The sequence below is a fragment of the Myotis nattereri genome (assembly GCF_964212035.1).
Source record: "Myotis nattereri genome assembly, chromosome: 10".
Lineage (NCBI taxonomy): Eukaryota > Metazoa > Chordata > Mammalia > Chiroptera > Vespertilionidae > Myotis > Myotis nattereri.
The window spans coordinates 71,001,416-71,027,909 of record NC_138085.1 but is presented as its reverse complement, the minus strand read 5'-3'; the positions used below and the strand labels follow the sequence as shown (position 1 = coordinate 71,027,909).

Sequence of the window (26,494 nt, the reverse complement as noted above, 5' to 3'; positions counted from 1 at the left end):
ACCAAACAGATATTTCAGAACTGAAAGATATACTGAAAAATAAATCCACTCTGGGTTGTTCCACAAGGTCTCTTCCCCACCTGTCCGTTCAGCTCCTGCTGTTGCGGCTCTGGCCTCATTCCTGGCCTGTGTAACAGCTCTACCTGGTCTCTGCTCCAGCCTCTCCTCTCGTTTCCCCCTCAACCTCGCTGTCAGGGTCTCGTCGCTCCCCCGTAACTGTTCATGCCAGTCCTCCTCTCCGAACCCGTCAGAGGCTCACTGCTTCCCCAAGGTTCCAGTCCGGAGCCAGCACTGCCCCTTCGAAGATTTCACTCTGACCCAGTCTATCCAGTTCACTTGTCCCCCAGCCCAAACAACTCTTTATTCCAGCCACACTACTCAGCCTTGTCTGACTCTGTCTTTAAGGCTTTGTTTAGTTCATCCAGAGTGCCTACCCCCCAGTTCTTTCTGGTCAGAATACCTCCAGTATTCTCCAGAAGAAATCAGACCCACCCGTCAAGACCCACCTCAACACGCGATCTGGTGGAGGCATTAATTTACCTTTGTAGCCACGGTTATTGTCCCCTCCTCCTCTGCTAGCACTTACATCAAAAATGTCCTATTTTAGTTATTCATCTCCATGTCCTTCTACCTCACCAACAAGAAAAGGTCTCCTCTAGGGCGTAGACCATGTCTTGTTCACGTTGGCGATGCTACAGTGCCAAGGACAGCTCTCCACCCAGAGTGCTTTGTGAGTGAGTGGAACGGAAATGGGTGTCGGTGGAATTTAAAACTGGTGCAACGCCCTAGGTTTATTATTTACATAATTTGGGTCTGTAGAATTGAAACAGGAGTCTTAATAGGGTAGAGTGTTATTCATGAGCTTTTTTTTTTAGTGAATTTTTTGTGGGAGTTGGGTGTATTGAGAGTGGGGTAGTCATTTTCAAAATACCAGTGGCAAAGAGTACAGGATATTTTACTACCTGACTCTCACTTACATGAGTAATTACTCATAAAATTTGTTTTTACCTGAAGTTCGCTATCTAAATAGAGAATCTGCTATAATGAATTTGCATGCACACACCTGTGAAATGATGTAAATCATTTGCAAGTCCTAGCAAGTGTGCAACTGTCCCATCTCAGCTGCATTTGTTTGCTCTACCTGCCAGCCTTGTGCATTCGTATCATGCAATTCAGCAGCTGTGCTGTAAATGCTTTCTGTTATTTAGATTCCTTAATGGAGTGCTAAACAGGTTTAAAATACACTTTAGTGATATTTGGGGAAACCGGTTTTCAGGTGGGCTAGGAATGCATTCTTTTCTCTTCCCTTTAAATAATGAATTACTGGCCCCTGCTGTCTGTGGATTTATTATCCAGCATGTTTTCAGAAGTGGATAAGATTTAAGTAGGAGGGCCTTCTCTACTGAAAAAGAAAGTACATTTTTATGTGTAACGATAAACAAAATTCTTTCTTGCTGAGCGTATTTTGTGCTGTGTTCTAGGGTTAATGCCACCAAAAAGAGACGGCGCTTCGGAATCAACGCTTTCTCTGTCTGCTGGTGAGGAACTGAAAACCGCGACGGAGAAAGATGGTAACACACTTTATAATTCTGTCATCACAGTTACATTTCATGATGGCACTTTAAGATAATACAATGACATAATTTCTATGGGGCTAAATTTTAAAGTTTTTCAGGGAAAAATCAGTATAGTAAAAATTTATCCTTGAAAAATCCCCTAAGCAGCTCTTGCTCAAGTATGTATATGTTTTTATATAAAATCCTGTACTGTGATTCTTGTGTACTTACATTAGAGAACTATATTGAGAGCAGAAGGACATTACATAGTGTAAATGGCTTGATGAAAAGATTTAAAGTTGCCTTTAGCTTTCAAATCATCAGGTGAATAGAGCATGAATGGAAAATTCAGAAGTATTCCTGCTTGCCTTCAGGTTAACTCAAAACATTTAAATATTAAACTTTGTTACCTTAAAACATATTAGCAGTGTTGTTTGCATAATAAGATGGGATTCTACTGTCCCATCTAAAGTGAGAGGTGAGGGAGTGGTGGTTAGGGTAGGTAGTCAGCTGAAGTCTACGGATGTGATGATGTTGTCTTGTAGAAGATTGTCATCATACAGTGTGTTTCCTTAAAATACAGTTGCTTGAGTTATAAGGTCTTTTATGTATCAGCTGTCTTGGCATGAAACCAGGCATGTAATTCAGCACCAGGTAATCCACAGTTGGGGAAGCTAAGGGGCGAGCTTCAGGAGGATTTACCTGGAGGAGTGTCTCATTGGCTCACTTCCTGTGCTCGCCCTTTGATATATTCCTTTCCTCTCCCAGTTTCAGTTCACCTGCCTGGCTCCATCAGCAGCTTGTCCTCTGCGTCTTCCTTGGAGCACAAGCAGAGCCACCCCAGGAAACTGCACGCCCGGGGCAGTGGCAAGCCGACCACGAGCAAAAGCCCGTCTGTGCCATCCAGGGCCAGCGCTGGTATCTATGGCTTTTTCAACCAGGCTTTCTTGGTGGTTTTTATCTTGGTCTGTTTGTAAGTAGATTTGCTCTTTTTAAATGTGTAGAAGGAACCCTTGACTTCAATCAGATTGAACTACTTGCACCCTCCCCTGTGTCCCCCACGGCCCTGCCTCCCTCCCCTTTGTAAGCGTGCTCGACCTCTCAGCCTCTCGCCTAGCGCCCTGCTCACGCCATCCACCTGTCTGGTTGACTTCCCTTCCCCATGTGTCTGAGGCCTCCCGCCCTTTAAGGTTCGTTATAGAACTTTATGACACATCCTCAGATAATTGGAAATGTATGGTTTGCTATCTTCCTTATCTCTTCTCCAACATAAACCAAATCATAACTAACATGTACTGTATACTTATTATTTCGGGTACTATTCTAGGCACTTTACGTACCTTATTTTATGTAATTCTCAAAATAAACCTATGGAGTAGGTACTGTTGTTATCATCCTCATTTTATGCTTAGGGAGGGAGGTAAGTCATGGCCGTGTGTAAGTGGCTCCCCCGGGTTCACCCTCAGGTCTGTCTGCTGCTTTCTCTGCTGCTGTTTAGTCCATCCCTGTCCCAGGTATCGTCAGCTCTTCCCCACGCCTCAGGGCCCCCAGACCCCTCCTGGCAGCCGGTAGTGAGCTGAACCCTTCCTCTCAGTACCAGCGAGTCTACCGCTGCTGCAGTGTGGGCGCCCGCACTGTGCTGTCGGCTCAGACGGGCTGTGCCAGGCTCTTCACGTCACTGCTCGCTACCGGGCTCGGCATTTTCATGTGATTTGATGCTAAAGCTCTCACCCTCAGAATTTTGTTTCTCACATCGTGCATACTGGCTTCCGCACATGCTTTTGTGTCATCTTCACATTTTAAACGCATGCTTTCTCTAGTTTTACCCACTAGTTAAAACTCTGTAGGAAGGGTCGGAGGCTCTCCTACAGGTTGGCCGTGAGAACCTGTTCTGATGAGATTTTAACCAGCTGCGAACCCTGCCAGCATCTATGCAACCTGAACCTGAGGCTTTCTGGTCATAGGGTCTGGATTTAGTCCAGGTGTGCCACCTGCCTCCGGTGAGCACCATGTCTTAGTTAATTTCTGAGTTTTCATAATTCTTAGGAAAAACATGTTGTAGACTGTGAAGTGCTATGGGGATAGTAGTTATTTGAGGGCCTAGGGCTGTTTAGCATTGCCCTTTATCCAGGCCTCCCTCCTCCTCCTCCCTCAGTTTATTTGTTGCCATAGTTTCTCCCCTTTCACAGGGTGACTTGCCCTCCACCCTGCGCCCTCTGCGGGGCTCTGGGCCTCCCCAGATAACAGCTGCTCCGTCTGGTGGTGGGGGTGGAGAAGCCTCCAGGCCCACCTCTTCTCTGTAATGACTGGACAGCTCTCTAGGCAGTATTCTCCAGGACTGCTGGTGTTCCACAGGCACTTCAGGGTTTAGGCCTGAGTCAAGGTGAGGGGTTTTGTTTCCAATAAGGAAATCAGATGGGGTCATTGGAACCTGATAGCAATTTCACCTCAAATCACATTCCTATGTGTGTCATTTACACTGAGTCCCAGTGAACAACTCTAATTGTCGGATTTTACAATTGGCCAATGACAGCCCATGGCCAAATCCAACCTGCCACCAAATATTTGTACATAAGGTGTTATTGGAACATGCCACGCCCACCTGTCTATGTCAGCTTTTGTGCTGCAACAGCAGAGCTGAGTCGTCGTGACAAAGTCAGAAGCACTTACTCTCCAGCCTCTGTTCTCGGAGAGGGTGCCACCGGGCAGTCTGGACAGAGTTGCTCAGGAATTGTGTGTGTTCAGTTCCCACGGCCAGAGTTTTCTCAGGCAGCTCTTCACATCTCCCTGAGTAGCTTGACCTCACACCGGAGAAACAGAACTATAGATCGGCGATCTTCAACCAGTGTGCCACAAGAACTTGTAAAATATGCAATTCCTGACTGCTTAGTCAGGGGCACTGACCTCTTTTCCCTTAGTTTGTCAAGTAAAAAAATGACAACAGCCAACACAACAATGGTGTGAAGGAATCAAAATTACATCTATTTTTTTTTTTTTTTTTGGTCAGATCGGCAAAAAATATGTTTTGGTGTGCCGCAGAATTTTAGTAATTAGCTTATGTGTGCCAGGGATGAAAAGGTTGGAACTCGCTGCTGTAGACGGTTTATAATGAAAGGCATCGTAAATCAAAATCTCCAGCCAACTGGACTGGTTAGAATACAGAGTGATATTTTGGCTAATGTGTTTTCTTATTTTTTCCCTTTTGTTTTTTCTCCTCTTTTTCTGCCCTAACCCCTTCCCCCCACCAACCGATGACACAGGTTTGAAATCTTCAGCAACATCTGGAGCAAATAGTACCCGCCCCGCGGGGGAGCTCCAGCTGGGGGACAGGGTGCTGGTGGTTGGCCAGCGGATCGGCACCATCAGGTTTTTCGGGACGACGAACTTTGCTCCAGGTAACTCGTGTGCGCAGCCTTCGTTCCGCCTGAATCCTGTAGGGTCCAGAAGGCTTAACACGTCACATGCGATGACAGAGAGTTTCTGAGGAACATTGGTAGCTGTGGCGCAGGAAATGCACAACGGTTGAAACGCAGACTGTTTGTACCCAGTTGACAGTTATCCATACATTTTCTTGCCGATAGTGTTTGAAGTGGCTGTCACTCTCCGGCCTCACTCCCACTGATGGCCGAGTGTGCTCAACGACAGAGCAGACACGTTAGCATTAGGTTCTGGCTGAGGATCATCTTGAAAACGAGCAGATGACGAGTTCACTGCACAGAGCTTGTATCAGAGAAAGGCAAGCAAGGTGCACAGGAAAAGGACGAAGCTTTTGGGTGCCCGGGACCTTAGAAACGTGTGTGTGTGTTTATATTTTAATTCCCATCAAGACTTCTGTGGGGGTTCCAGAAGAAAGGCTATTTTCCTTTTGCATTTCCAGTGACTGAAATTTCAGGGGGAGGCCAGCTGAGTGAAACCAGCTGTGTGTGTAAGTAGCAATGTGCTGCTTTGACACATGGTGGCATCGCTGCATGGAGGGACCAGGTTGCCTAGGACAATGCATTTTTAGCATTTTTAGAATGTCTGTAGCAGCCTGTGAAGGCTCTGAGATTTTACCCCATTTGCAAGCTAACCAGGTAGATTGCCATGGTTGCCTGGGTGCTGGCAGACAATGGGGCTCCTGGGTCAGAGACAGAGGACTTCAGTGCTCACAACAATAGTAGGAGCCAGGGTCACCTCTTTTTTTTTTTTTTTTTTTTTTTTTGCAATTGTTCCCTGGGCCCCAGTTTCGAAGGTGAGGTAGGGGGCCAGGTGACACTGCACACCCAGTGGTTTACGCTCTGGGAGAGGAGCTGTGAGCTTAAGGAACCTGCACCTTCACACCAACAGTAAGCGCCTGTCCTTCGCTACGGGGGAGACTCTGTCTGTCCCTCCACGCCTGTCCTCTGTACAGACTCCCATGGAAAGCCAGTTAGGGCCTCTGTCCACGGAACATGCAGAAGCACGAGAGCGCCCGGCAGCATTGTCTCCCCACACATCTTGTTTCAGTAACGTCACCTGTAATTGCAGTCCAACTAATTGATTTGAGAGGGGCCATATGCTTTATAATTCATGTTTCTCTTAGGCCTCCAGGTAGTAATTGAGCATAGTTAGAATGTTCTCAATACAGTTTTCAAAAACTTAGGAATCCCACAGGTAGGTTGATTTTCACAATCCCGTATGTCTTTTGAGTTTCCTTTCTGTGGTTATGTTAGGCAAGGCTGGCGTGGTTTGATTTGCTGGATGCAGCTCATCGTTTCGTTTGACTTTCAATTTTTAAATTCCTAATGGGAAGCATTTAGAAATCTGGGAAGTGATAAGCAAATATAATAAAAGTTAGACACTTTGTTAAAGTCATTCTGCCTTTTAGAAAGTCGTAGCATAGATTTCTCGTGGCATCAAAAGTTACGTCATTCAGTTCTCTGGAGCAGTGGTTGTATCTTGGCGTTTTATAGATGACAAGATCCAGCCCGGAGAGGGTCTTGTTTAGCCTCCTTAGCATTTCTATCAGTGCCACCTCTGAAAGGATATTGCCTTTTAAATGGGAATGTTGTCTTTTAAATCTGTTCCTCACCACGACCTGACAATGTGTAGTTATTAACACTTGTCATAATGCCTTTTTTTGGTGTGTTACGCATTCTCAAGAGCTATATGGTAAGCATGTAGTAGTTGCATGGTATATTACCGGTAAAAAGGGAAAATGCAAAAAATTATGGAGGAAAACATCAATGGCAGAAGGAAGTAAAACTTGGAAAATTCCAACTCTGGCACTCAGAGAAATAACAGCGGCCACAGGTGAGCCTGGCTGTGACGTGCCGAAATGTGATGACCTGTTTCAGGGCACCAGTTACAGCCAAGCAGTAGGTTTGCATCCATTGCTCTGTGCTTGTGCATAGTAGGACTGTTTCATACAAAACGGTCATGCAATTAATCTTTCCAACCCAAACTACGGAAATGAGCTCAAGTAGGAGAGGGAAAAATACTAAGAACTTCCAGGTTGTCTTTTTAGACATTATATAATTGCCTCTTTGAACTAGTAATTGGAAGGAAACAATATTTTTGTATTTGGGAATTTATAAGTTGCAATAAATTTCTCAATATCTATATCCTTATTTTTTTATTTGATACTGATTGTAAGGAACCAAATACAATTAGTACTAAATTCTCCTTTTTAATAAAAAAAATGGATTTTTTGGTACTTTTAACTGGTCTGAGTCACCCTCAATTTGAGAATCATTAGGAGTATTTGTCCACTTACCTAATATTTACCACCCGACTGTCATTTTAGGCTCTAGAAAAGGAAATCCTGTGACTTTGCTCAGAGGAGACCCTTTTAAATACGTAAAAGCCTTTTTGAAAATCCTTCCTCTTAGATAACCTGAATCTTTTCTTTTCTTTTCTTTTTTAAAATATATTTTATTGATTTTTTACAGAGAGGAAGGGAGAGAGATAGAGAGTTAGAAACATCGATAAGCGAGAAACATCGATCAGCTGCCTCCTGCACATCTCCCACTGGGGATGTGCCCACAACCCAGGTACATGCCCTTGACCGGAATCGAACCTGGGACCTTTCAGTCCGCAGGCTGACGCTCTATCCACTGAGCCAAACCGGTTTTGGCATAACCTGAATCTTTTCATTTAGATTAAAAAGAATATTTCTTTTCACCCTGAGTGGGGAAAAACAGAAAGAAAAAGAAGAGTTACCATGATGTCTAACCATATTTTTCATTTGATTTGTGTCCTCCTGTAATTATTGAAGAGCTGTTTGTGGTGTTCTAACATTGGGAGTAAAATGAAGAGGTTGCTGGTTCCTTTATCCATCTCAGTACTGACACAGCCCATGTCCCCCAGTACAGGACAAGCTCTGGTTCATCACAGCTCTCTTGCATTATAGCCAATGCAAGACACGTTTTGGTCATACTCCTTGCATTATAGCCAATCTTGCCAAATTCGTGTTTGCATTTTAGCTTTCTCTCTTAATGTGCAACTCTGCAGTGAAGCTTTGTAAAACGTTTTCCCTGTTCGTTTTCAACTTTTCCAATGTTATCCTTAGGCAGCTGAACGATCATGACGATTATTCCTCATTTCGGTCATTTGTGAAGCTGCGGAACCATCTAGACTTTGGGTTTGGGTAACAGCATAGCTGCTTTGGCTACAGTGCAGATGCCGTTAAAGCCGCCCATTCTCATTCCAGGACAGTGGTACGGGATAGAGCTTGAGAAGCCGCACGGCAAGAATGACGGCTCCGTCGGCGGCGTGCAGTATTTTAGTTGTTCTCCAAGATATGGAATATTTGCTCCTCCATCCAGGGTACAAAGGTGAGGAAGAATGGAATTCATGTTTATTCACAAGAACTTGTAATTTGCCATGGTTTATAGTTAGAGCCCCTAATTTTATATTGAAGACGTGCACCGATTATGTTCCTGTCTTCTTTCAGGGGGTTAACCAGCCATTGCCTTCAGTGAGGAGGCTCATGGAAAACTAAATTTGCTTTGCTGAAGATTTGCAATTTTAAAATCCTCCTTTACTCCTCATTTGCAAACCCTATGAGTACGTGCAGGCTATTAGAAGTGGCGTTTGCAGCGAACACTGGGAGCAGCGAGCTTAATCTGGCATGCAAACAAAAGTGAAAATGCTCTCTGATTGCTCCAGGCGCCCCATTCATCCTCCTGCAAACCTAATGGGACCAAAACGGCTTTTCCTCTGATTTCTTTAGTTTTCACAAAAATAGATAGGCTGTAGATCTTCGGGGGAAGTGAAGCTTCAAGTATTTATGTGTAATATACCTCCTCAGTGGCTCCTCTTAGCATAGTACACTTTTGTACCAGCTCACTCTGGTTTCAGAAAATCAGGCTGAACAGAAATCAAGTCATGAAATTCCAGGTGCCGTTTTAGAATGACTTAGGTGCTAAAAGAGGTTGGTTTGGTGGGAAGTGGGTTGCTAATCTTAAGTAGGAAATAACATCTGTGGTATAACCACGTTCACGAGGTAGGTCTGCAGTTATACCATGGGAGTCTCCTCCAGTTCACATCCAGCTAGACTATGTGACCACCTCCTGGCACGTTTAACAGTTTTTATATCCATTTGCTTTCTCACTCTATTTTTCATACTGAATAATGACTTACAATTTTTGTATTAATTTTCTTCTATGATGTACTTGATAAAATTTTCTTATTATTTATGACTAGAGGCCCAGTGCATGAAATTTGTGTACTGAGGAGGGTACCTCAGCCCAGCCTGCGCCCTCTTGCAGTCCGGGAGCCCTCGGGGGATGCAGTCGGATATCCTTAGTGCTGCCGCGGAGGCAGGAGGGGTTCCCGCCACTGCCACTGTGCTTGCCAGCTGTGAGCCTGGCTTCTAGCTGAGTGGTGCTCCCCCTGTGGAGTGCACTGACCATCAGGAGCAGCTCCTGAATTGAGCGTCTGCCCCCTGGTGGTCAGTAAGCATCATAACGACTGGTCGTTTCACCACCACACCGAAACTGGCTCTCTGACATCCCCCGAGGGGTCCCAGAATGCAAGAGGGTGCAGCCAGGCCAAGGGACCCCACCGGTGCATGATCAAGGCTGGGGAGATACATGGGAGGTTGGCCAGCTGGGGAGGGGCCTCAGGAGAGCTCCAGAGAGTGTCTGGCCCCTATCGATCTGTGGACCCCAGCAGCAAGTTCACCTACTGGTCAGAGCATCTGCCCCCTAGTGGTCAGTGCACGTCATAGCAACTAGTTGACCAGTCAACTGTCTGCCCCCTGGTGGTCAGTGCATGTCATAGCAAGCAGTTGAGCAGCCTTAGCATATCATTAGCATATTGCACTTTGATTGGTTGAACGGCCACCTGGACGACCAGACACTTAGCATATTAGGTTTTTATTATATAGGATAATACAGCATTTAATATATGCTTTCCAGTTTATAAAGTGTCTTCAATTAAATGTTGCTTTATTTGACCCTAATAAGTATTTGGTCAGCTGAGTTGGGAACTTGCAGGAGCTAATCCATTCATTTACTGAGCATTTAATGAGCAGTGGGCTCTGTGCAGTGCACGTTATTATTAGCATTCCCATATTGCAAGTGAGGAAGCATAGAAGAGATAAAGTAATTCCGCTGAAGCCTTATAGCTAGTGTCGGGGAGGAGAACTTCCTCCATGCTTAGGATCAGTAGCTGGACTGGGGTGGGGGTCTGTGAATTAAACTGACAGCAGATAGGTTAACAGGAGAAAAGATATTATAAGTTTATTAGATTTTATATTTATATGCACGGGGCATCACAGAAAGAAATGAATATCCAAAGGAGTGGCAAGGTTGGAGCATTATAGAGTGTCTTAATAGCGGAGGAGGCAGGGAAGGCTACTCATGAGAGAGCAAATGATTGTTAGGAAAGGTGAATGGGCACTGAGGAAAACGGACAGGAGGTAGGAGGGTTTGTGCCAATGTCTGTCCGGGTGTGGAGTTTGTGAGGATGTCTGTCTGGGTGTGGTGTCGACTCTAGGCTCCTCTCCTGGGCTGAGTCGGTCTTCTCTGCTTGGTGAAACTCCTGGGGAGGGGATTTACCACAACCGAGTTCTGTGTTTGGAGGACCCATTTTTGGCAGCATCCAGAGAAAGTCTGCCCCTGCATGTGTTGATTCTCATGGATCTTCAGCTCAAAATACCTCTCACGTCAGAATGGCCTGTGGGGGGCGTGCTCTGATCTCCTCTGTTAGTGAATGGCGCAGCCCACCCCAGCCCAGTTTGCTATTTTGTTGTTGTTTTCGAAGACCTTGCTTTTAGAAAGGTTGCTGGGTTTTTTGGTAGTCATTTTATAATGAAGAAAAAGAGGTCATAGCTAATGATTAGCATTTATGTTTCTGGTTCAAGGTCTATGTGCCTGACATTTCGAAAGGCCAAAACTCAAAACACCAGAATTTGGAGCAAGAAAGGTTTATTGATGGAGAAGTCACCAACTGAGAAGATGGGATTCCTCAAATCCATCCTAAGAAAGTGCAGAGTTCAGGCTTCTTTTATGTCAAGAGAAGGGGAAATGGGAGGGGCGAGAGGTGATTGACAACGGCAGACAGCAGCCGGCTGGGCACCAGCAGGGGTCCCAGGAAGACCTGAAACCACTTTGTTCCCAGTCCATTGACCCCAGTTGATTTGCATCCTTCCAGGAGGCTTCTGCAGATCTTCGATAAGCAGTCATTGTTGTACATATTTCCCCCATCTCCTCAGGGGAGGCACCTTCTTGGCAAGGGGCTGTTTTTATAAAAACTCAAGCCACCAACAGAATTCCTCCAATGATTGGCATGTCTGTGCGCAAGAACACAGCTGAACAGGATGGAGTCGGAGAGGCTGAGCATGTCCGTCTGCTGCACTGATGCCAGCCGGCACTGTTTTAGGCGCTCTGCTCATGCCGCAGAGCAACCCTGCGGGCAGGCGCGTTAATTATCCCTCTGTCCCAGGTGAGGAAAGCACGCACGGAGAGGCTAAGGGATGCGTGCACTGCGCACAGCCACGGTGGGGGTCTGAGCCCATCCAGCCTAGCAATGGTTAAAAGAGGCACCGTGGCTCTCCGCAGGGCCTGTATCTCACAGTGATGGACTTGGGGGTAAAACCCATGCGGAATGGGACAGTCTTCTGGGTTCTCATATTACTTGGGAAAAATCTTCATTAACACATTGCTGTGGTCTCCTACAAGTTTTATTTGTCTCCTAGTCAGGAGGACAGGGTCGTTCATTTCATGTTCGATTACCCAGAGAACATAGGGTGGCTTCCTGTAGGCGCGGCAGGTATTGATCACGTCGAGCGCAGTGCTTTTTATGCTGTAACAGCCTTTCCTCTCCTTTAGATTATGAAGCTGCTTTCTTTCACATGGTTTCACCCTTTTCTCGCTTTGTTAATGGAACACATGTTTTTTAATTTGTTTTTTCCCCTTGCCTTCCATTTCGTCGTGTTTAAGGTGATTCATTTAAAAGCAGCTCCCTCTTAAAAGAAACGGGGCTCTCTCTAAATGAACTGCTGTCTCGATCCAGCTGTCTTCCTGTCATCTTCTGATTGTCTCATTCATCCCCATCAAATACTATTAAGTGTCTTTTAGCACTTTGTGCTGTGCTAGGCATTCTGTAAGCAAATAAAACAGACATGGTCCCTGATATTGAGGAGTTTCTCATTTAAACCAGCTTTGGAGCTCTTTAAAGACACCACTGATCTTCCATAAGGAAGGATTTTTTAATCCTTTTTATTGAATTTATTGTAGTAAAGAAGGAAGAATTTAAAACTAGGGGCTGCGTGAGGACAGTCTTAATAAAATAGTGGCACAGCGTTTTCTCCCAGATTGTGGCTGGCCTGCCCTCTCCCTGCCCCACACCCCCCTTTTCTATTTAAAAAATGTGCCTCTTGTCCGGAATCTTTGCACATGTTATTGCCTCTGCATGGAGGCTTTCTACTAACACCCAGCTTTCATCTAGTTTATACCTTTTCTTCCATTAACATATAAATCAACCAACATTTCTTTAGAGAAATTCTAAGAAAACTATCTATCTAGCCATCTTTTTGCCCAAGTGGGCAACAGCATAGTATTAATTTTCTTATTCTTAGTTCTCACTAATAGATCCTTATTACGAATTAACTAATCACTTTTAGAATTAAGTTCTCAACTATCCATCACCACTTAATTCAAGTATCTGTCTTTTCATCAAGTCATATTTTTTGTGTTCATGAGTCTGTCATTGATTGCTGTATGATGAATATTATGTAAAAAAGATGCATATAAGTTGCAGGATGAAATTGCAAATATTGCAAGAGTTGCAGGATTTATTGATGGCAGCAGTGTGCTGGAGGAAGTGATTTACAGTGAAGGCTTTGCAGATTTAGGTCAGCAAACAATTGAAAGAAAATAAGACTGTTAGAATTGGTCTTTTAAAAATAATGATTTGAATACCCTATATAATAAAGAGCTAATATGCTAATTAGACCAGATGGCCAAGTGACCTTCTGGAATGACCAGTGGGCGGGGGGCAGGGCTGTGAATTTCGTGCATCAGGCCTGTAGTTAAAAAATAAAGACAAACCTGTCAGGAAAGCGACCTTTATGTTTATGCTTAGAGTCAAATATAAAGTAAAAAAATGTTAAATTGTTTTAGCCATATAATTTTATCAGAAAAATCACACACTTACAGACTCAGCTGATATCTTTCTTAAATTTAAAAATGTGATGCCCTAGCCAGTTTGGCTTAGTGGATAGAGTGTCGGCCCACACAATGAGGGACCCGGGTTCAGTTCTGGTCAAGGGCATGTACCTCGGTTGTAGTCTCGATCCCTGGCCCTGGTTGGAGTGTGTGGGGGAGATAACCAATCAGTGTGTGTCTCTCACACTGATACTTCTCTCTCTCTCTATCTCTCTCCCTTCCACTCTCTCTCTAAAAAAAAAAAAAAAAAAAAAAAAATCAATGGAAAAATATCCTTGGATGAGGATTAACGAGAAAAAAAGAATGTGATATTTTTACAACTATAACATTTGTTAAATTTAACATAAAATAAACTTATTTTCATAGTTTTTAGTTTCATCCTTGAAGATAAATTTACAAAGAAGTAAAGTCAGGTCCCTATCTTAAGTGAATTCACTTTAAGTTGACTTTTTCTATACAAATTATTGTTAGATAACAAAGAAGGGATAAACAGAAGGTATCTTCTGTTTGATTATTGCCTGTCTCTGATGCTAGACTGAAGTTTATCCTGGCTCATAATAGGTGCTCAATAAATGTTTGTTGAATGAGTGAAATAAGAAAACCATTAGTGTGAAACCTCAGTTAAGAGCCAATCTCAAATCTGAAGACCAGCAACTTCTAATAAGGTTTGTATTACTTGTTTTATTTACAGAGTAACAGATTCCCTGGATACACTTTCAGAAATTTCTTCTAATAAACAGACTCATTCTTATCCTGGTAAGATTACAGTTTTATGTTCCTAATAACTATCCCTTTTCTTTTATTTATTGAAGCATTTTATTGTGAAGTATGTATGTATATGAAAAAGTGTAAAAGTGTATTTGTATAGTTTATATGATCATAATCACATCTATTACCTGCCCCCAAGCTGAAGGAGACAATGATCTGAATGACAGGATGCCCTGTGTTTCCCCATAACTCCTTTTTTTAGTTCTCAATAAAATAGAAACTGACTTATTTATTTTCTGTTTTATTTATCTTTTCTTTCTGATTGCTTTTCTGATATTTTTTAAAATATATTTTTATTGACTTTAGAGAGAGAGGGAGGGAGGGAGGGAGAGAAACATCGATGTGAGAGAGAACCATCAATCAGCTGCCTCCCATATGCCTCCCTGATCGAAGATCGAACCCCCAACCTGAGTATGTGCCCTGACCAGGAATCAGCCGCGACCTTTTAGTGCCTGGGACTAAGCTCAGCCAACTGAGCCACAGCTGCCAGGGCTGATTTTTTTTTTTTTTAAATGATTTCAGAGAGAGAGGAAGGGGGAGAAACATAATCATTATGTTTACTCTTCCGCAAATAATAGAAAAGTTTTAAAACTGAGTTATTCAGTTTCTATTTTATTTCCCCCACAAATTTTCCATTATTATAATAGTTTTTATATGTAATCATTGTTTATTTAATTTGCTCACACATTTACAAATAGCGCTTGTCATTTATCCTCAAAACTTAGACCTGGGATTGTTTTATTTCTACTTCATGTATATTCTTTAAAAGCCCTTTGAGAAAGGGGTCTGTTTGTACCCAGTTTTTGTCTTTTCTAACGATAGTTTTACTGGGGAAAACGAAAACGCAGTGAACATTTTAGTTTGAAAGATATTTTCTCCCTGCACATTGACAATATGATGCTACAGTTTTCTGTCTTCTGTATTTTTTGAGAAGTCAGCTACGAGCCTGTCCAATCCACACTGTTGTAGGTGATTCTTCGTTTCTTTCTGATTGCTTTTCAAGGTCTCTATTTCCTTGGTGCTGCACAGCTTCACTGTGATGTGTGTAGGTGGGGATTTCTTTTGTTTATCCTGTTCGGAATCATGGATCTTCCTGGATCTGGGAATTAGTATCTGATCAATTCTGTAGAAATTCGTGCCTATATAGTTACAGTATTTTCTCCTTCATTCTCTTCACTATCTATTTCTGAAACTCGGACGAGCTGTACAGTAGCCTTTCTCACTTTCCCATGCCTCTTCCGGCTTTTTCACAATTTTGTCTCCCTGAACAGCATCTGGTATCTTCAGATCCATCTTTTCATTTCCTGGTTCTTTTTTTAAAAATATATATTTTTTTATTGATTTTTTTACAGAGAGGAAGGGAGAGGGATAGAGAGTTAGAAACATTGATGAGAAAGAAACATCGATCAGCTGCCTCCTGCACACCCCCTACTGGGGATGTGCCCTCAACCAAGGTACATGCCCTTGGCCGGAATCGAACCTGGGACCCTTCAGTCCGAAGGCCGCTGCTCTATCTACTGAGCCAAACCGGTTAGGGCTCCTGGTTCTTTCTTTAGCGATATTTATTCTGTTGCTTAATCTAACCACAAAGTTTTTAATTATAAAGGTTTCTTTTCTTTTTGGTAAATCTGTTTGTTACTTATTGTCACTCTCCATATTTTCAAGTTTTTCTTATATGTCTTTAAACATTTTCAATGCTATCTTTTATTTTATGTCTAATGATTCAGTATTTGATGTCTTTGTGAATCTGAGTCGCCATCTGTTTCTGTCGAGCCTAACTTACGGTTTGGGCTGTGGATTTGTAGTTCATTATTGTGAGATACTCCTTTCACTCTAATGCAGAGGTCCTCAAACTACGGCCCACGGGCCACATGCAAATACAAATATTGTATTTGTTCCCGTTTTGTTTTTTTACTTCAAAATGAGATATGTGCAGTGTGCATAGGAATTTGTTCATAGTTTTTTTTTTTTTAAACTATAGTCCGGCCCTCCAGCGGTCTGAGGGACAGTGAACTGGCCCCCTGTTTAAAAAGTTTGAGGACCCCTGCATGGATGGGGACTTGTGAGGCCTAGGTTGATGCCTCCTATTTACTTCTGCCTGTTGTCTCGAGGCACTGCCCAGCCTGGGGCTGTCTCAGTCTATAGCCTCTGCAGCTTTTAAAATGTCACGCAGACAAAATGAACTGTGCACATGACCCTAAGTTCTGAGGGAGGAAATGTTGCCTGTTTTGAGCATTCAGGTGACCTTTGTCTTTGTCCAAATGGTGTTCATTTTGTTTCTTGACAACCTTACACTGAGGGGAGCGGGTTGGGACCCTCGCTGAACCAGGAGTCTGGAGAGTGTCCCCCTGCTGGCAGCTGGCTGGCCGTCCCTGTGTCCTGGGCAGCAGCGAGGCGGCGGCCGGTCCCCAGAAGTCAGTGGCACCTGTGGTTCGAGATGGCAGATTGCTTTGGTGCTTGGTTACCTCTCATGGTTTCTCTTTTTAGGTTTGGCCTCTTTGAAATTGGACCTTTTGTGTCAGCTCAACAGTATTAAATGCATTATAGTTATTTTAAATGATACTTGCTTTAGTCAAGAGATTCATTCATTGGGTCTGCATTAACTGCAGAACTGGAAGTCCCTTCTTTTTAAAAACATCTTTTTAGAAATTTACCTTTTGTGAAATCTTTTTTTATTTTTTAGATTACACTGTCATTTGGGGATGGCAGCAGTCATCAGCTCTGAAATTTTATTATTTAATAAATTAGATATATTTAGTGATAGTGTTTTTAAATCCTTTATCCTATTTTATATGATTTATCAAGATTAATATTTGAGAAAAAAGATTCAGCTTTATCAATATATACTTCAGTGTTATTTGGCTTTCAAGAACCTTTCTAATAAAACTTCCGAATGTATGTCGTGATTATAACTTGCTCATGTATGTGCACTTTGTTTGAGAAAGGTCAGATACAAATTTGTCGTGAAATCTGAACTACTTCTGTATTCTGGATGTACTTACGTTCTGTGCTTTCTCTTTCCAAAGGAACAACTGAACTAGCAGAACATCTGCAGGAGGAATGATAAAAGATAACTTTTAATAAAAAAAAAAACATGGCGGTTTTTTCCCCTCTTCTGACCTTAACTTGCATGTTTAGGTTTTAGGAGAAGCTTCAGTACCACTTCGGCTTCTTCCCAGAAAGAGATTAACCGGAGAAACGCTTTTGCCAAGTGAGTATGGAGATTTAGAAACACAATGTTCGAGGGGAGCTGGGCGGGACTCTGCGAAGGACGAAATGTGGGGTTTTGTACCTTTCACTTGGCTGGGTAGGACTTTATCACGTAGGGAACCGTGGATGGGTGCACTGAGGAGTTCTGTGAAAGATGTCGCCGGGACTGAAGGTGCTGCACTGCACATGTTTTCGAATTGGTTTAGTCCTGTTAATAAACGTTGGAGGAATTTACATTTTGTGTTATCATTGAATAGGGTGGACTGTTTTTTTTTAAACTGTTTAATTAGTCAGAGAATTGATTTACTATTTTCAGCAGTGCATGAAAGCAATGCCAGGCCTGTTTGCATAAGGTAATGTTACTAGTAAAAAAAATACTCCCACTCTGCCTTGGGGGTATGCTGCTCAAAATGCATTTTTGTTTATTGGTTTGTTTCTTGTAGAGAGAATCTCTTTTTCTCTTTTTCTTTTACATTTATTTACCCCACACCCCGAGGCTTGGGAGGTCCTGTGAGATGCTGTCTAGCAGGGCTGGGTGGGTGTTTGCTGTGTATGTGTGTGTGTGTATATTTTTAAAAATATGTCTTCATTGACTTTAGAGAGAGAGGAAGGGAGAGGGAGAGAGAAAGAAACATAGATGTGAGAAACATCGATTGGTTGCCTCCCATATGCACACTGACCAGGGACCAAACCCACAACCTGGGCATGTGCCTTGACCCGGAATTGAACCAGTGACCTGTTGGTGCACGGGATGACGCTCAACCACTGAGCAACACCAGCCAGGTCTCTCTCTCTCTCTCTCTCTCTCTCTCTCTCTCTCTCTCTCTCTCTCTTAAATCCAGATTAGTATAGTATTAAAATAGTCAAAAGGGAAATCTTTTAAAATGTCAAACAAAAGCTTATTCTACTATTGCTATTTAGACTAAAAAACTCAAGTTGTGAACATAAAGTATTCTCTCTTGTGACTGAATTGTGCGCCGCAGTGGAGATGAAGGCGGTAAGTCGCAGCGCCTGGCCTTCACATGGCTTCCTTTTCCCGGGAACAGATCCAAAACCGCGCTGCGCCGCAGCTGGAGCGGCTCGGCCCCGGGCGCGGAGGGCGGCGCGCGGCTGCACGAGGGCGCCCAGGTCCTGCTCACCAGCTCCAACGAGATGGGCACCGTGCGCTACGTGGGCCCCACCGACTTCGCCTTGGGGATCTGGCTGGGGCTCGAGCTGCGGAGCGCCAAGGGGAGGAACGACGGAGCCGTGGGCGACACGCGCTACTTCACCTGCAAGCCGAACCACGGCGTCCTGGTGAGGCCGAGCCGCGTCACCTACCGCGGAATAAATGGGTCGAAGCTCGTGGATGAGAACTGTTGAGTTTAACTCCTGGCGTGTTCGGTGAGTGAGCGTGTGTGAGCGTGTGTGTGTGTGTGTGTGTGTGTGTGTGTGTGTGTGCATACACGCATGCATGTGTATGTAAGACGTAGAATAAAGAGTCGGGCAAATGTCGACTTTAATTAGCCACTATTTAAAATTTGAAAATATGGCTGTCTTCCTAAAAACCACGATTACAATCCAGACGGACTCCTTTGAAAAGCTAGCACTGTGGACTGTGGGGGTCATGGTTCCCTCAGAACAGTTTTGAAAGAAGCGTTTTTAAAAGCTTTTGAAGCTTTAGACCCAAGACAGTTCCGAGATGTAGGGTAAACGTGCCCGTGGGTGGCCCGCTGCTGTTGCTCTGTCTCATCCGTGCACACAGTACAGTGGGGCCTTGACTTACGAGTTTAATTCGTTCTGAGACCGAGCTCGTTAAGGAGCTCGTTAACTAAAATTACTCTATCAACTCAATGCAAAAAAATCGGCCGAGAGACAGCTGGTATCTCAAAAAACTGGTTAGTCGGGACCCTCGTAAGTCAAGGCCCCACTGTATTGGGTGTTTCCTGGTTGTGCGGGTTTGCCCAGCTTTGCTTAAATCTGATGTTCACATGGCCTTTTCCTGTCAAGTATTTTGGGGTTTTCGTTTCGTCCTGTACTAGTAGTACAATAAGAAGCTCTGTGATTAGTTTATTTTTCATATTTGGGGTAAAATTAATTGCCCTTTCAGGAGGGCCTCATCGAAAGCTCGGTTAGAATTTTGGAGTTGGATGGGGCCTTGGAGGCGCCCGAGCTCAGCCTCGCGTCCATTGCCAAGCACGGACGTGGACTCTGAGCCGTTTTCTCACCCACAGCCGCTGGCTAGATGGCTAAGGCCTGAGGTGAGAGCGTGGGTCTCCGCAGCGTGGCTCACGCTCTTTCCTCTGTACAAAGCGGATACGCTCAGCTTTCTCGTCTGTGTCGGTGACTGCTTCATCGGGATGAATTATAAAAACTATGATTAGGTTTATGAGTTCAAGTCATAATGAGGCTTTTTTGCACATACTTATTTAACTTCCTTATTGGACAGATCTCTAAAACACACACAGACACACACGAAGCACTTTTACCATAGGAAGCACTTTCATCTTTGCCATCATTTCCTCCTGGGGTATGAAAAACATTAAAAAAGTATATTGAAGAGAAGAGTGCAAATTAAGATGTGTTAGGGAGAATGTAGTAGTTAATCATTTAAATGTTTATGATTTCTCGTTTTTTTTTTTTGTTTTATTCATAAATCTGGTGTTCGCTCTTGTTGCTGTTTTGTATTTTCATTTGTTGAAAACCATTCTGTTACAGCCGCGGGGCTGAGTCATCATGGTTTTATTTTCCTTGTTGGGCGTGTGTTGACAAACTGCTCTTCATAACAGAGTGAGGTGATAATGCCAAGCATTTGTATTGTGGATATGTATTGAAGTTTATGGTCTTATATGTGTGATGATTGATCCCTAATTGTAGATATTTAGACCTTAATCTACAACAGAAATATCGGAACAGTTTGCTTTATAAGATTAAAATCCTCCTTCAGAATGGAGCTTACTTTGTGCTTAGAAATACTAGGTTGCACTATTTTGCAATATACTATTTTAAATCAGAATTCTGTTGCTGTGCTGCCTTTTAAAAAAGAAACATGGCATTTCAAATATTGTTAGAGCTATTTTCCTGAAATACATGTACAAAATAAGGCTGCTTTATAACCAAGGAATATTTTTATTGACTGAAGAAAATGACTGTACTGCTATTCAAAAGTAAACTTATTTTATTATATAGCTTATTTCTTAAAGACTCTATTTATACCTTGACATGAAATCCCTGGTTATACTGAACTTGGGTGTCTATAATTCTTCCTGTTGACTATAAAACACTGTAAGTTAGAAGCAGTAATGGAGCACAATTCAGTGTTGCATTTTGAGATCAGAATAATTCTCATATTTAGATTAGGATTATTAATGTGTATGTTTACAGATGATATACAAACAAGTTTGATGTTTTCATTTGTTTTGCTTATTGATGTCAAAATTCACTTCTTGAGCATTAATAAAAGGGAAGCTATTTGGTTTTGGAATGGTATCTTGTCATTTCCGCCCCCCTCCCCTCGCCACTCTGCCTTTCTCAGTGACTTAACATTTTTTTCCTTACAGTAATGATTCGGATTTGTCCTGTCCCTATAAAGCGTCTTAAGAAGTGTCATGCTTTCCACTCAACAATAAAGATACGTTTCTAGCCACCCCCTTTTATAGTGTTTTGATGGACAGAGAGCCACCTAAGAAAATAATGTGTTTGTACAGTTTTCTAAAATTGCTTAACTGTCTTTTATACCAGTTGGATTTCATTGGTTTATGTAAGGCAGGGTAGAACACTTTGAAGTTAGATTTAAAAAATATATAAATAACTAGAGGCCCAGTGCATGAAATTCATCATGGGGGGGTGTCCCTCAACTCGGCCTGCACCTCTCCAATCTGGGACCCATTGGGTGATGTCCAACTGCCGGTTTAGGCCTGATCCCACAGGGACAGGCAGTCGGACATCTCTCTCACAATCTGGGACCGCTGGCTCCTAACTGCTTGCCTGCCTGCCTGCCTGATTGACACCTAACTGCTCTCCTGCTGGCCCGATTGCCCCAACTGCCCTTCCCTGCTGGTCTGGTTGCCCCCAATAGCCCTCCCCTGCTGGCCCGATTGCCCCCAACTGCCCTCCCCTGCCAGCCTGGTCACCCCCAACTGCCCTCCCCTGCTGGCCCGATTGCCCCCAACTGCCCTCCCCTGCCGGCCTGGTCACCCCCAACTGCCCTCCCCTGCTGGCCTGATTGCCCCCAACTGCCCTCCCCTGCCGGCCTGGTCACCCCCAACTGCCCTCCCCTGCCGGCCTGGTCACCCCCAACTGCCCTCCCCTGCCAGCCATCTTGTGGCGGCCACCTTGTGATGACGTGGCAGTGGCCATGTTGTGACCATGTGGGGTGTGGCTATCTGTGGTGACCATCTTATGATGACATGATGGCCGTCTTGTGATGACGTGGCGGTGGCCATCTTGTGACGGAGTCGTGCGACGCCACCTAGGCTTTTATTACATAGGATTGTCTGCATTCTACTAAAAACTCCTCTGTGTTTTAGGGTAACTTGGTGGGGATATTGAGAGTGCTTAAAAGTGTTCAGATACAGAAGCTCACTGACCTGAGCTGAGACTGTGGGCCCGCTGTGAGCCCCCCCAGCCTCTCCTTACCCCTTGTCCTCCCTGCGTGTTTAGTTTGTCTCCCTAGCACTTAGCACTCAGCACTCTTGGTCACGGTAACATTTTTGCTTGTTATTTCTCTCTCCCCTCAGTGGCCCGAGGGCTGGATGTTTGGCTGCTTCGCTCATCGCTTAGTTCCCAGCACCTGCGTGATTCCCGGCTCCTGTGGTGCTTGGTGATGTTCACTGAGTTCCAGAGGCAGCAGGCCGCCGAGCGTCTGCAGCAGGTGCTGTTGGGCTTCACACGGGCCTTGGGCGCCGGCCATGCACCCGGAGTCTTACTTGTAAGGGAGGAAAGAGGGCGTGTAGCCCAGCGTTATGCCGGAACAATGGCATGAAGGAGATAGAAAATGTTGGGTGTCGGGTAGAAAAGGGGGCAAGAAAGACACAGCAGGATCACCTCAGGCAGCTGCCTCTGTGTTTTCCCGGGGCCGGCTCTGAATTCCCGTTTGCTGACCTATCATTTAGAGAGCATGGTGATGTGTGTGTCTGATACAGGGAGAGTGAACTGGATCTGACCTGAGTGTGCCCAGCATTTCATTTCAGAGTTGTATTTTGGACCTACCTATGTAGACTCTGTGATAACATTATTTAAGCCGCAGTGACCGATGGCTAGAGACCTCCTGTGTTCGGAATCATTCTTAATTAAGAAACAGATCGAGCCGTGTAACTACCCTCCAGACATTTGTTATCTAAGTGATTCACTCGGCGACGTGTAATGTGCACGGCCACACTGCAAGGCAGTAGGAGAATTCACTTTTTATTTTTCTTCATGCCCTTGGCTTCACTACACTTATTTATGATACAAATACATTAGTTAGTACAAAACTCACACTATCACACGTGTTTGGTAATGTTCAGCAATACCCCTCGGTCCACACACAGACCCTTACTTACACACCCGTGGCTCGGATCCACAGCGGGCATTCCTAACCAAGCTGTGTGGGCTGAACAAGGCGGCCACGTCATGGCTTCATTACAAGCAGGGTGATGCCTTTGCATGGGCGGATGGAATTTTTCTACCAACATTTTTGCTGATGCCCCTTGTTATGGGGGGAGAGGAAGCATATGTGGAGGGTTGCGAGGGCCGGCTTCTTTGTCCGGAGGATGTGGTCTCAGGAGTGGGCACTGAGTGTTGTTCAAACTGGATAAATAAAATCAAATAGTCTCCGAAACCTACTTGTACTGGATTTGAACCTGAGGCGTCTCTGAAGTGTAGGAGGTTTAAGCAGCCGGATGTGTGTCCTGACGTGTGTCAGATCTCACGGAGGGTAAGTTCTTCCACCTCCCCTTTCCTCGAAGTGGACGTACCCTCTTGAAGACTGAACAAATTACTTTTCACGTAAATCAAAATAAACAGACGTGGAAATAAATCATCTTAAAATCGTACGCACAGCTTCAAGATGTTCTTGTCATTCCTTCTGAACATGACCTCTGGGTTCAGCTTAGGTCCCAGTCAGCTGGGGTGCGACATGGGCTGTCTCTGCCAGTTCTCCTTATGAACAATGGGTATTGCTACCCAATGCTTTTGGAAAAAGCATCCTGAGGTGGATGCTAAAATGTTTTAATAGTCATACCAAGTCCCTTGTTGATAGCAGGGAAAGTGGAGTTTGTACTATGGACGATGGACAGAGGAGAAGAGGAAGGTGAACAATTTCAATCTCCTTTCCTGAACCTGCCAATACAAATGGTTTCTAATGAGAATTCCAATAGTCATATTAGTTAAAATGTAATTTTCTCAAATGATGTTTTTCTCAAAGGGAGTAGAGCTCAGGGAATGAGATTTCTGGGGCCCCACTGCACACTGGTGTGTGACACAGGGGATCCAGTGTCCTGTTCTGCTTAGTTTCTTACCTTCTGTTCCTAGCTGCTTCCTGGTCCAGACACGAGGAAAAAGAATGTCTGTCTTTCCTATGACTTTATTCTGAGAACTGTGAAGGTCTATATAAATATTGCTTTGAAATAATACAAAAATATTTAAATTGTTTTTTTTCTTGACTTTCAGATGCACTAAAATGTAGGTAACTTGCCTTCCCAGTCTGGTCTTTTGGTGGATTATTTGATTGGCTGTCTGTGGGGATTCTGGATCCACTAGAAAACTCTAGCATTCACCACAAGTTTCCAGAAATCGCCATCTAGTGGCAGTGGGTGTCGCTATAAATCTGAAAAGAGGGGTCTATCCAATTCTGTGGTAACTGGGAGCAAGGACTCCTGTTCCCAATGAATTCCTCAACACAGTGGCACCAGGACACTTGTGTAGGGATGCTGGGCCCACAGGTGCTGCCTGGTCAGGGTCATGGGCCTCTGCTGGGTGCTGTTGCTTCGCTTTGGGATGGGCCCCGGGAGGTGCAAACTGACAGCCGGCAGGTCTGTCATCACATACGAGGTGTGGTGAAGGTAACCTTCAGAAGGTACGCTTTACAACTTTACTGTGATGATAAGCCCGCACTTGTGGCAAATGGAACCAGAGAGATAAGTGTGTGACACTGAAGGGGTGAAGGTCATTGACGGACAGGTGTCTCCGTCCTGTCAGCCTTGCTTCTTCCAGGAACCACTCTGGCTGACCTCATTCTGCTGTGGTACCGGTTTTATGATTTGTTGAAGGAATCTCTGAATAGAAAGAATAAACAACGATCTAATACTAAACTTCTTTCTGGTCCATTTCTGTATAAAGATTAAGTATAATTTGGCTCCCCGGGATTGTGCACTGGATTAATTGGCTCTAAATGCTTTAAGAGTCAAGGTCAAGAACACCCCCCCACCCCCATGTCTTGCGGATGGATGGAATTTACATTCTCCGAGGAGAAGGCTTGCAGAATCCCAGACTTTGGAGTTGGAAGGGGCCTTTGAGACCAAACTGCTCATGTTTTTAAATGAGAGATAGGAGTTTAACTGGCTTGAGTCACACACAGGGTGGGGCAAAAGCAGGTTCACAGCTGTGAGTACGGGAAACACAGTTTATTCTTGAATGATTATTTATTATATTATTTTCCCTACGAACAACTGTAAACCTACTTCCCCACCCCCTCCACAGACAGATAATTGCAGTCTACTACCTGGGTCCTTTCACTCCTGCCCCGTCCGCTTGCTGTTTCTCAATAACTGATGGGTGTTAAGCCACCCAAACCGTTATACTCATGTGAAGTCCTATCAGTCTGCTACTCATCTCTATTGGAAAATGGCCTTTCTTAACATGTAAATATCCTTGGGGCACTGATACATTGGTTGCTAAGGCTTAGTGAGAGTTCATTGGCTAAGACTACAACCAGCTGGTAGGCGCCTGCTGACTTCAGTGAGGGCGGATAACTGCTTTGAGGAGGCCATGGGCCGCAGGTCTGCGGACAGCGGGCGAACAGATGCGGGTCCTTGGAGTTTTCTGAGGTGAGCCTGGCCACGCGCCTGGCCATGGGCGCGGGCAGCACTGGTTTGACCGTTGCTCAGCCCCACGAGAGGACAGTCGTGGCTTTAGTTTGTGGGTCAGGTTCCTCCCGCCTGTCAGTTGTCAGTAATAATAGTCTGTGCTCACTCTGAGCTCTTCCAACGTTTTAAAGCTGTTAATCTAGAGCTAAAAATAGCTTCGCCCATGAGGAGTGCCTTGAAAGTTAAATACACCTGCTTCAGGCTACCAACTGAAAACAGCATTTTAACACAGACGCCTCACTGTTTGTTCTCGGTAGTTGTTTTTGTTTTAGGGCGTCTTGTGGAGGATGACAGAAATGCTGGTTTTTGTTTTGTCTGTTCACACAACACGGGGAGCCATCTGCTATGATGAAATTGGCAAAGTCAAATTGTATGTTCTTTGGGGACCCACTTAAAAAATCACTAAAGACAGATTGACAACACTCCAGACAATTTTATGAATCTTGTTGTGGGAGTCTGTTATTGAGTAGTCTGAATCCACAGGCATCTGTGTTAGTCTACAAAGCTTGTATGAATTTTAATCCTGTTATTACTGAGGGAAATCTATTAAAATAGCCCAATTACTTAGATTTTCTGAGTGGGATAAAGTTAATCTGCAGTTACAGAAAACATCTTAGAGCTATCGAGTTTACTATTAGATGGAGATGCCAGGAATTTTTAAAACAGGATTACTCAATTGACTAAAACTCTTCCTTTCTGTGATGCTTACTTTCACACTCAGTCCCAAGCTTGACAGACCGTTTTCCATTCATGCTTTGAGCCGAAAAGGACTTGGTTCCGGTAGGGTTCTTGCTACTGTCATTAAACAAGGGACAGATGAGGAGCCAGGGATGCTGGTGGGCAGGGGCGTGGGCACAGGAACCCCCAGAGCTGCAGTGCTGGGGGTAGGGGCACAGACTCTGGCTTCTGCAGCTCCCCTCCCCCCCACCCAGCCCCAAATCACTGGGCAATTCAAGAGGCGTGGGAGGAGCGAGGTGCTTCCCCCCAGTTTATACTCTCCCGGGACTGGGGGCCAGGGGCCACTGTCCGGTTTTGTTTGTGGAGACACTGAGGTGCAGGCTGGCCCAGCGACCCCAGGGGAGCCAGAACTCACCCTAACGGGAGAGGACATTCCAGATTTTTGACTACTAAGAAGATGGTGCTAAGAAAGTTTATCCCTGCTGCTTCGATTTGCTCTCATTTGGGGGTGCCCCATTTAATTACCTGGTCATTCCTCACTAACGGCCAGTGTTCCAGCGGAATGGTTGTGGACTCTGATGAGCTTCTGTATGGACATGGGATG

The 26,494-nt window shown here is 44.4% G+C and overlaps 1 protein-coding gene across 1 annotated transcript in view; it reads left to right on the top strand.

The window, feature by feature from the left end:
* Positions 1 to 20,791, top strand: part of CLIP4 (CAP-Gly domain containing linker protein family member 4) — a 51,370-nt gene extending 30,579 nt beyond the window's left edge. Inside the window, exons 10-17 of the mRNA XM_081100635.1 lie at positions 1,482 to 1,571; positions 2,325 to 2,474; positions 4,817 to 4,951; positions 8,227 to 8,350; positions 13,881 to 13,945; positions 17,096 to 17,168; positions 18,214 to 18,550; positions 20,707 to 20,791. Of these exons, the coding sequence (XP_080956761.1) occupies positions 1,482 to 1,571; positions 2,325 to 2,474; positions 4,817 to 4,951; positions 8,227 to 8,350; positions 13,881 to 13,945; positions 17,096 to 17,168; positions 18,214 to 18,529 (953 nt within the window). The 3' untranslated portion in view covers positions 18,530 to 18,550; positions 20,707 to 20,791. The remainder of the gene's footprint in view (positions 1 to 1,481; positions 1,572 to 2,324; positions 2,475 to 4,816; positions 4,952 to 8,226; positions 8,351 to 13,880; positions 13,946 to 17,095; positions 17,169 to 18,213; positions 18,551 to 20,706) is intronic.
* The last annotated feature ends 5,703 nt before the right edge of the window (positions 20,792 to 26,494 follow it).